Here is an 11317-nt window from a genome sequence, read left to right as displayed (position 1 = left end):
ATTCATTGACAAACTGAACGAAACGAAAGAGAGACTGGAGAGTGTAGAGGAGGAGGAAGTCGAACCCAGTCGATTGGATGACGTTGATAAACAATTGTGTGAAATAGAAAACGCACTGGAAATGTTTCAAGATGGCGGCGAGTTGTCAAGAACTCAAATAGAAGCAGAAAGAAAACGAGTACAGGTCAGTTTGGCATATGTATTTCTAGTGATGCATCTCACAATACATTAGACTATTGCACTGGAAGGATGCATCTCAAAACACACTAGGCTATTCTTTCAGTGAGAGGTTCTCCGTTGGCATGATCAAATTTCAGCAAAGTTCTCTGATTCCAACGTATATTTAAACAGCAAGGTGCTGTCGATGTTTCGGCTGTTGTACTACAGCCATCTTCAGGGCAAATATTCAAATACAACAGCCGAAACATCGGCAGCACCTTGCCAGGGGCGTACGCAGAGGGGGTTCGAGGGGGTTCGGACGAACCCCCTCTAGGCGCTAGGTAATGGCGGAATTCGAATTAGGCAATGCCGCATGAGCGCAACTACACAGCACCATTACATATGGGGACAGCAGAAGACACAACGAGACTCCCGATTTTGGATACATTGAAATTATCTGTAAAAAATAATATAAATCTATAAAGTAGTACAGCACTTAACTTTTCGGCGCGCCTATTACTGGATCTACAAGGCCGAGATGAAGTTTATGTTACGTTAGAGAACTTAGTTACGAACCCCCTCTAGAGAAATCCTGCGTACGCCCCTGCTTGCTGTTTAAGTATACTTTGGAATTAGAGAACTGTGCTGAAACTCTAGACTATTGTGTTGGAGGGATGTAGCTCACAGTATATTAGACTATTGTATTGGAGGGGTGCATCTCACACTACATTAGACTATTGTATTGGAGGAATGCATCTCACAATATATTAGACTATTGTATTGGAGAGGTGCATCTCACACTACATTAGACTATTGTATTGGAGGGATGCATCTCACAATACATTAGACTATTGTATTGGATGGATGCATCTCACAATACATTAGACTATTGTATTGGAGGAATGCATGTGACAATCATTAGACACAACTGTTGATCTCCACCTCTAATTCCTCTTCAGGTCTTATCCAGTACGTGTCACAAACTCCGTAAAAATCTAGACAATCTACAGGCGGAAAGAGACGACAACGATGACGACGACGAATCCACCGAGAAACCGTCAGACGTTCTAGCAGGCGGAGGCGCCGACCTCGACGCACTCATCGATCGCATGACCGAAGCAACAGGAGAAATAGAACGCAGACTCGACGAACTCAAACTAACAAAAGTAGGAATCCGTCTGTGATACTGAATACGCCTAGCACTAATACGCATCCGCAATTAAAAGGCACATGCTCAGTTAGTGAATACGCATGCGCAACATTAGTACGCATGCGCAGTTTTAAATACCTAATTCAAGTGTCAGTCAGATTAGCGTGTTTCATTGACGTTTTTGTGTAGGAGCGGGAAGCTCTAAGTCGAGGACCACGCGAGTCGTGGTTGTCGTACTTCGTCTCGTTTCCCTTCATCGTGGTGATGATACTCTTCATGCTGTCGTTGAAACATGTGATCTTCAATCAGTCGGGAAGGCCAAACTTTCCCAGTGTGAACGTTTATGAAAGTCTACCAAAGTAGATGCCCCTAGCATTTAGAGTATGTTATCATGCTGATCATTGCTTTTAGCTAAAGGAAACAGTCTGCTTCTAATGGACGTTGTGTCCATCTCCTTTCGGATTGACTTTTATGCTTTTGTGCTGGCTATGCATTTACTTTGAAATACGTAATGATTCTTACACTTGTGGGTAGATAGAGATAAAAATATATATTGTAACATAAACGGATTTGAATGTTGTGTGCACGAATCACGTGACGTAATATGGTCTGCGTCGGAAGTATGACGCGCGGTAAGGTCTGGCTACGTGAGGCTAACTGGTATTGAGTTGTGTGTGTGTGTGTGTGTGTGTGTGTGTGTGTGTGTGTGTGTGTGTGTGTGTGTGTGTGTGTGTGTGTGTGTGTGTGTCTGTGTGTGTGTGTGTCTGTGTGTGTGTGTGTGTGTGTGTGTGTGTGTGTGTGTGTGTGTGTGTGTGTGTCTGTGTGTCTGTGTGTCTGTGTGTGTGTCTGTGTGTGTGTGTGTGTGTGTGTGTGTGTGTGTGTGTGTGTGTGTGTGTGTGTGTGTCTGTGTGTGTGTGTGTGTGTGCGTGCGTGTGTGAGTGCGCTTGCGTGTGTGTGTGTGTGTGTGTGTGTGTGTGTGTGTGTGTGTGTGTGTGTGTGTGGTGTGTGTGCGTGCGTGTGTTTTGTGTGGTGTGCCTGTCTGTCTGTCTGCCTGTCAGTTTGTCTGTCTCTCTGTATGTCAATAAAGAATATTTTAAAAAAATCAACATTAAAACATGCACATATCATAAGAGTGTCCAGCGAGCACCAATTGGTCTGTCTGTCTGTCTGTCTGGCTGGCTGGCTGGCTGGCTGACGGTCTTACACGTAGTTGACAGTCACACTGTTTTATTAAAAACGCTAGTTGCCTGACCAGCAAAATACAAATCCAACAATCAAGACTAATACACTGTCCAGCATGTATACACATTATCAAGTAAAAAATACAAAATTCAAAGACACGTGGGCTTCACCATATGTGGCTGAACGAGAGCAACTTCACTGATTCCGTCCATCTTACCGATTACCATTCGTCTAGGAGGACACGCTGTATACTCGTCCGTCTCACAAATTTGACTGACAACATCGCGAGCTTCTGCTGCTGTCGGTCGTGTGGCAGGATCATCACTCATCAAGTGCTTACACAAGGAACGGACGTCTCTCTGACGAATGAGTAAGACTTGATCTTTTCTTTGCTCACGATCAGGAGGAACGAAGGTGAAGAGCTCGCATATGGTCACTGCCATGCTGTACATGTCGGTCTTTGTGCTTTTCGGTTGAGCTGGAACGTCGAGTCTCTCTGGTGCTGTGTATTGTGGACTGACCAGACCGACTGACAGTGAAGCATCACGGAATCGAGCCGCTCCTAGATCACCAAGTTTGGCTCTCATCGTTGCTGTTACGAGGATGTTCCTTGGACAGATGTCCCCGTGGAGAATCTCTCTAGGTTGCTATGACGACAAAACAATTAATATAAAAATTTTAAAATAAAATTAATTATCTGCAATTATTTCATTAATAATTATTTTTTTCAATTGATGTAAAGCATGGGTTTTTACTGCCCGTGCCTTGAAATTCAAAATTTAGCTCTGCAGGCCATTGCGCATTAATAAAAACACGTTTGTCGACAAGATGAAAATTAGTAGTCAATTGTACCCATTAGCACAACTGGCATTGAGTGTGGGCACACACACAAACACAGCCACACACACACACACACACACACACACACAAACACACACACACACACAAACACACACACTCACAGGCACACACACAAACACAAACAAACACACAAAAACACAGACAAACAGACAGACAGACAGACAGACAGACAGACAGACAGATAGACAGACAGACAGACAGACAGACAGACAGACAGACAGACAGACAGACAGACAGACAGACAGACAGACAGGTTTGTTTTATTGTCATCAAACGTCACTACTTACATCACTTGCTGCAGTACTAAAAGTTCTACTTTCCTACTGTTCTTCGTTTTAATTAATGAATAGAACTATGAATGGCTTTGTCCATCTCTAGCTTGTCTTGTCCATCCAAACAATTCAATGAAAGCCTAGATAGCTTTCTTAAAACAACTCTACTGTTACATTTCTGAATAATCACAGAAAATCTTCTTCTCCAATAGCTTCTAAACGCTGCTTCATTTTTCCTTCCCAGCATGTCTTTGGACTTCTTTGCAAGTTCATTTAAAAATTCCTCTGCTTTGGGTCCCCAACGACCAAAGTGTTCGAACACCAGAGGAGTAACAAAAGGCTTAGAACCATCTGGTAATGATTCTTTGCGATACTTTACTTCCTTCCTTGCCTCTCGTTTTGTTGCTGCATATCCACATGTCGTGGACGCTCCCTTGATGGTATCTTTGCTCCAGGGATGAGCCATAGCAACATCTATCTCTTTTGTTGTTCCTGAGTCTACGTCATAAAATGTGATGTCTGGTCTATCTTCAGTGTGGATGTATCTGTGTCTTGGCTCAATCTGGTGGCATATGAGCAAATCGCTGAGACACTCGCTCCATCCAGAAACTAGGGTGTTGTGCGTCCAGACAGGACCTCCCCCATACTTACATGTAATCAAGTGATATCCTTCTCTGTCCAGCTCTGCTCCACACTCACATTTTACAAGGAGCTGACTGAATGGCAGACAGACACCCAACCTCAGACAAGACGCTAGACAGGCAGACAGACAGACAGACAGGCAGACAGGCAGACAGACAGACAGACAGACAAACAGACAGACCAACATAGTTCTCTTAGAACTTGCTGATTGTTAAGGTAGACTGTAATAATGTCTTGTACAAGAATTAAATATATGTATTGACAGACAGACAGACAGACTATTGTTCTTTGAAAATATATGTATTGACAGACAGACAGACAGACAGACAGACAGACAGACAGACAGACAGACAGACAGACAGACAGACAGACAGACAGACAGACAGACAGACAGACAGACAGAAAGACAGACAGACAGAGCGACAGACAGAGAGACAGACAAAAGAGGGACAGACAAAGAAACAGACAGAGAGACAGACAGCCAGAGAGACAAACAGACAGACAGAAAGACAGAAGAACAGACAGGCAGAAAGACGGTCAGAGAGACTGAAAAAGAGATAGACAGAGAGACAGAGCGGAAAAAGATAGAGAGACGGACAGAGAGAGAGAGAAAAAGAGACAGACAGAGAGACAGGGAGACCGACAGAAAGATAGAAAGACAAAAAGACATACAGAGAGACAAAAAACAAACAGAGAGACAGACAGAGAGACAGAGAGACACACAGAGAGACAGAAAGAGAGACAGAAAGACAGACAGACAGACAGACAAACAAACAGAGAGACAGACAAAGTGACAGACAGAGAGACAGACAGAGAGACAGGCAGAGAGACAGAGAAACAGAGAGACAGAAAGACAGACAGACAGAGAGACAGACAGACAGAAAGAGAGACAGACAGAGAGACAGAGAGACTGGCAGAGGCATAGAGAGACAGGGAGACATACAGAGAGACACAGAAACAAACAGAGAGACCGACCGACAGACAGAGAGACATACAGAGAGACATACAGAGAGACATACAGAGAGACAGACAGACAAACAGACAGACAAACAGACAGACAGACAGACAGACAGACAGACAGACAGACAGACAGACAGAAAAACAGACAGACAGAATAGCAGACAGACAGATAGACACAGAGACAAAGAGACAGACAGACAGACAGACAGAGAAACTGACTTATACACTTTGCTAAACTATTCTATTGTTAATAAACAAATATATTTTAACATATACATTGATTGAATTGAACATGTAATTTGGTGATAGCAAATAGTGTCTGCAAACCAATACTTCGTGTGATGCACCATTTAATCAGACGACAATCGGGCAATGACGCTACTGTAGTTAGTAGATAACATTCACACATCATATCAACACATACAACAACATAAATTTGTAATGAATGTACTCACCATATTCGTCTGGTTAATAACAGCACCAGCTTGTAATAACATAATGATTATTTCATAAGAACCAGTAGTCGCTGAAGTCATTAGCGCCGTTTCACCCTGCAATGACAGCAGCTATTATTCATTACTATTTCTATTTGATGTAATATCCTTTAAACAAATCTCATCAGATCATTACATCTCATTATCTGTATTCAGTTATTCATGCTGTCCTACAACAAATTGATTCGTTAATTACAATACATAAAGACAATACAAATCACAACAGCAAAGTTTCTATACTAAGAGTGTCAAGGGCAAACTGCTCTTTACACAGTTATACTTTACTGATAATAACATCACGATTATTTCATAAGAACCGCTACCTGCTGCAACCATTAGCGCAGTTTCACCCTGCACAATAATTTGTATTACCATTTGTATTTAATGTAACATCTGTCTTCTCACAAATCTCATCACATCGTTGGAGTCGCATTATCTTTATTCATTAAATCTCATTATCCGTATTCCTTCATTAATTCTCAACACTTACGTAACGATTAGCTTCGTTCACTTTTGCTCCATTCTTCAGTAAAACGTCAACTACATCCTTGAAACCATTACGACAAGCCTTCACCAGTACAGTATCTCTCTACAAACGAGGCGTCTTCGGCAGACATTAAACCGAGTCGCTCAGTCTGTAACATACCTTAACACCACACGCACTAGGTAAGGCTCCCGACTGCAAGAGTCTTTCAACCTCAGCAGCGTTGTTGTCGTCAACAGCTGATGCTATGCTGTTACCATTACCCATGTCTGACGTGTGTACTCATTCTAACACATCACAACAATAGTCACAACCAGTGCAGAGACGCAACCTACTTTTGCTAATGACGACCAAACTGTGACACCAACTGAGCTAATGGGGCCACTCATTAATATTAATACAAATAATACGTCACTAAAATACTATGACGTCATAAACACAAAGTAAAAACAACGTAGAGCAAATAGTTGGACTAAGTATGACACTAAATCCTCTCTCTCTCTCTCTCTCTCTCTCTCTCTCTCTCTCTCTCTCTCTCTCTCTCTCTCTCTGCATCTAGAGTGCTCCGAGCATTAAGAACCAATGTGAGGACAAACAAATTTCAGAAATCTACTATCACAGTTCAATCACCTGTTGTGTTGCTCCCCTATATATCAGTGGGCCAGTGTCACTTTGGGGTCCAGTCTGAGTCTCACTTTTTGTACCGTTGCCATGGAAACGGCAACCTGCCAGTGACGTCAATAGACTTCTAAAATTATAGAGGCCAGCTACTGGGGTTCAACATTTATCTTTTGTCTAAAGGGCCACACGTACGTACGTACGTACGTACTAGGAAGGCACGTCAACGCAATGCTAGACATACACCAATCACGTGCATAGCATATCTTTACGATTTCACTTGCAAACGACAAACGAATCACTTTAGACACTTACACTCCGCCATATCGCCAACAAACGATTGCAATCTGACCTCAGACTCTTGCGTTCGGCACACTTTTAGTGACTCTATACGCATGCGCGTTAAGTCTAGTCACGTGCTGAATTAATGATTTCGCTAAACACGTGCTGAATGATCTCGCTTTAGGAACACTTGTCACAAGTGTTGTGCACTGTAGTCATCTCCAGAAGACTAAAAAAACTAAATCAAACTAAAATATTCTTGCACTAGGAATGTCCACACTAGTGCGCACGCATGGTTTCAGTCTAGGTGCGCACGTGCAACAAAGGCAGTCTGCTCGTGTGCAACTAATCTGCTTAGATGAAAGTTAGGTGAAAGGCTGGATATAGTATGTATACGTATACTACACTCATTGCTCGTCTAGCTGTCTAGATGTACTCTTACTAGAGATATTGCAACTAAAACCTGTACCTACAATTTTTTAAAAAAGCAAAACTGCCAATTACATCAACAGTTTGGTTACTGATATCACCACCCAGCAAGAAAAATGTACACTAAATGTACAAAAATTACGCCTACAGTACGTCCGCTATCTACACATGATTTACACGCCTCTGCTGTAGTTAGTAGTGACACTTCAGACTTTCTAGTGAGGTTAGCCATTTCCTGTCTTCACCAATTCCTCCCGCTGTGATAAGTTCTCCACTTTGAGTAGACAATGCAGCATGTGACCATCGTTCATGAGTCATGCGTGGAAGAGGAAGCCATTTGCTAGATTTCTCATCATACAATTCGACAATAGCAGAAGGAGTGACACACTGGTATGGCGCTCCACCAGTCACAACCAGTCTGTTACTGACTGTCGTCAGTGTAGAACGACAGTTGGTCGTTGAGGCTATTGCTGCCCATTGTTTTGTACGAACATCTACACACTCAACAATATTACTGAAATGTAATCTATCAGTGTCTCCTCCCCCTACAAACACTGTTTTGTCGATGGCAACAGAAGAACAGTCGGATCGTCTTGTTTGCATGTCATCCATCTTGGACCAATGACCGCTGTGAAGGTCACACACACGTGCTGTGTTCACTTTCTCCCCTGACTCCGTTTCACCACCAACAACATACAGTGAGTTGTCATGAAGAGCAACAGATACGCCATCCAACTGCAGTTCGTTTGGTAGAACTGTGAGGAAACGCCATTTGTCTACATCATATAGACAGAATTGTTCAATCACACGTCGATGTTTTGCAACATCATACACCAACACCAGACACACATCTTGATGACACACTACATTCCTAATATTTCCACGCTCTCTGACAAACGTCTTCCACGTTCTATCTGTATTCGTAAGAACATGCAGTTTACCAAAATAGTCCGCGACGACCAGACTGCCTTCAATCTCCACCATCCTATTGTATGGAAGTCTACCATAGGGAATGTGTACATCCCACTCAGTCCACGATGACAGACTGCCATCAGCCTAATAAAATAAAACATAAAGGATACATAAAAACCTGAATTAACCTGTTTATCTTTACTTGATCACAATGAGCAGAATGCATCGATTTTTCGTATCTAAGTGAGAGAATTGTGAGATCTTTTCCTCGTCCCTCAATCGTTGACTTGAGAATTTCTTGCTTTGCATCTCTAACTTCTTCTCTAGCTCTTTGTGCATCTTGTCTTGCCGCGTGAGTCTCTTCAACTGCTTTCTCAGTGTTGTGTCTCTCTTTGTCTAGATGTGTGGTCAAATGATTTTTCTCTCTCTCTAACCGTTCCACCTGATTTCTCAGCATTGTGTCTGTTAGGTCTTCTAGTCTGCCTTCAGCAACTATACAGTAATATCAAGCAATAGTCACAGACAAACTGCTTTTACTACACAGTTTTTCCTAATCTATAGGACATACAGAGACGTAGAAACTTGCCGAAAGCAGCTCCGCACGGTCTCACAATCAAGAGACAAGCTGCAGTTCCCAGAATGACCTATTTTGCTATACAGCTTAGAAAACTCATTCACAGAGACAAACAGCAGCAGCAGCAGCAGCAGCAGCAGTTGCCGCCAATTCCTCGTTCTATGAAAGCTATAGGACTTCACGCCGAACATGATTCTCGTTGTGGAAGGTGAATCGAAACGATTCTGTCTAGACATCTCAGACTCCTCCGCATTCCATTACCATTACGGTTGCCAAAATGAAACTGCTGGAGGGACTTCAAACAGACGACGTGATCAACAATCTCTACTACTTGTACACCTGCTTGGCAATAGCCGGCAAGTTCGTAGCTGGTAAAGCTTGAATATAGCCATTTAGACAAAATGGCAAAAATTACACCACGCATAGATCTAGTTGTTTCAAACAGGGACGTCGCTATAACGTCCCAAATCTTTCTGGAGAAAACCGGCTACTAAAATTTCTTGACTTACACGATCGTCTGGAATGCTATACACCTACTAATATTGAAGGCATCCATGGCCCTAGCCTTCGAGACCCCTAATGCTTGAGTGACGTCATGCACTCACTCACATGCTAGAATGCAAACAACATCTTGTGCTAAGGACGCGCCTATTATCGCCGTCAAGAATGATTTAATTAAGCCAGTCTATGCTATCCAAAAAGCCCAGCCCTTGACGTTGCTAAGTCAACACGTACAGCAAATTGTTTTACTCGTGGATTGAAGTCCCTAAATCTTAAAAGTCTAGAAACTTTTAGCATGCAGTCTACAGCATCTTGGTAAGTGTGTTGCCTATTTCTGTCTGCCTCTGCAGTGACTGGCGTACAGCATGCAGAGAGGCTCAAAAACAGTGTCTCTCTCTCTCTCTATGTGTGTGTGCGTGTGTGTGTGAGTGTGTGTGTGTGTGTGTGTGTGTGTGTGTGTGTGTGTGGGAGGGGGGTGAGTGTATTTGCAATCATGCAGACCTTTTGTTTGTCTTGTGCTCGGATAGTTAACCTTTAGAGAACGCAAATATCTAAATAAGTTTACTATTGCAGCAGCTGCTTGGCGCGTCACTAGACAGGATGTGACTCTATTGTTACGCTAATTGGACGATTTCAACAAGTTTCTACAAACTCCTTGCAATATCGAAAACGCGAGACAACATATTCATGTGACTTGTCTGCGTGTGACTTTGCGTACTGTACCTGCGGGGGCAGTTGACGTCCTTTGGGGACTTCCCATCAGCCTCTCTGCAATATGTGGCTGCCCGACATCTCTCAAAATGTCGCAAAAATTGGCAAACATTTGTGGCGGTCTGCTCGGCAAGACATCGTCGAGTAGAAGTTGAACTTTGTGATCACGAGTGACATAATCGCTGCGAAGAACGTCTCTGTCGCCTCTCGTCAGAAAATCTCGTTCGTACAGAAGATTGATGAAATGAGAATTGAAGCGAAGGCAATGAGACAGAAAGACGTAGTTGCGTCGCAAAACACGCCAAGGACCTTCATCCGTCTCAATGGCAAATGCAGCAACAGCAGCCGATGTCATGACGCAATGCGCCTCAACTGTTGCACACAGAAATTATAGATGGTCTAAATCTTTGATATCAACTTCACGATGTGTACTACAACTACACTGTACAGACGCGCTCACGCATTTTGTTAAAGCTGGCGGTTGCTTCTCTCTTGTTGACGCAACCATGTGAAATTGTATCTTCAATTTGTGCCGTAAAGAGCTTGAAAGTTTGTCGGTTGTTCTTCATCCCTTCCCCACCCCAAAACCAACTCTAGGCCAAAAGAGCTAACGCATGTTAGGCAGACTTTATGCAGCATTCAACTTCTTCTCTACGAAGTTGAATAATTACTTAGGTTGCTGGCGGTGACGTATTACTGTGTATCGACTTCAATTAGTTATTTCTGTGACACTGTACATGTTTGTGTGTGTGTGTGTGTGTGTGTGTGTGTGTGTGTGTGTGGCGTGCGTGTGCGTGTGCGTGCGCGCGCGCGCGCGCGCGTGTGTGTGGTGTGTCTATGCGTGCGTGCGCGCGCGTGTGTGATTGCATGTGCTTGTGCGCGAGCGTGTGTGTGTGTGTGTGTGTGTGTGTGTGTGTGTGTGTGTGTGTGTGTGTGTGTGTGTGTGTGTGTGTGTGTGTGTGTGTGTGTGTGTGTAAGAGTGAAGTATTTGCAATCACAAAAGTCAAAATGATCAGTGATAACTGGTTTGATAAATAATAGCAATATCATGGTATTCACATACTCTTTGTATCATACTATCTAGAC

General features: G+C 43.1%; 3 protein-coding genes across 4 annotated transcripts in view; all 3 read right to left on the bottom strand.

Annotated features, from left to right (window-relative positions):
* Positions 1-2569: 2569 nt before the first annotated feature.
* Positions 2570-7191, bottom strand: LOC134176129 (serine/threonine-protein kinase nekl-3-like). Of its 2 annotated transcripts, none has more exons than XM_062642807.1 (5): positions 7138-7191; positions 6367-6491; positions 6211-6309; positions 5682-5777; positions 2570-3138 (listed from the first exon to the last, which is right to left on the bottom strand). In XM_062642807.1, the coding sequence occupies exons 2-5, from the start codon at positions 6469-6471 to the stop codon at positions 2641-2643; spliced, it is 798 nt and encodes a 265-aa protein (XP_062498791.1). In that variant the 5' UTR covers positions 6472-6491; positions 7138-7191; the 3' UTR covers positions 2570-2640. The 2 variants fall into 2 exon arrangements, with proteins under 2 accessions (XP_062498791.1, XP_062498792.1); XM_062642808.1 differs by lacking the exon at positions 7138-7191 and adding an exon at positions 6835-6920.
* A 355-nt stretch (positions 7192-7546) lies between these two features.
* LOC134176544 (uncharacterized) lies at positions 7547-10586 on the bottom strand. The gene is made up of 3 exons (XM_062643212.1): positions 10244-10586; positions 8648-8937; positions 7547-8589 (listed from the first exon to the last, which is right to left on the bottom strand). Exons 1-3 carry the CDS (start codon positions 10584-10586, stop codon positions 7726-7728), a joined length of 1497 nt encoding a protein of 498 aa, XP_062499196.1. The 3' UTR covers positions 7547-7725.
* A 673-nt stretch (positions 10587-11259) lies between these two features.
* The window catches only part of LOC134198529 (uncharacterized), a 4527-nt gene continuing 4469 nt past the window's right edge, over positions 11260-11317 (bottom strand). Inside the window, exon 10 of the mRNA XM_062667944.1 lies at positions 11260-11317. This exon is cut by the window's right edge and continues 187 nt beyond it. The gene's annotated coding sequence lies outside the window, so the exon portion shown is untranslated.

The sequence above is a fragment of the Corticium candelabrum genome, chromosome 2, assembly GCF_963422355.1.
Source record: "Corticium candelabrum chromosome 2, ooCorCand1.1, whole genome shotgun sequence".
Classification (NCBI taxonomy): Eukaryota; Metazoa; Porifera; class Homoscleromorpha; order Homosclerophorida; family Plakinidae; genus Corticium; species Corticium candelabrum.
Note: the sequence above shows the minus strand (reverse complement) of the source record. Positions and strands in the feature narration are given on the sequence as shown.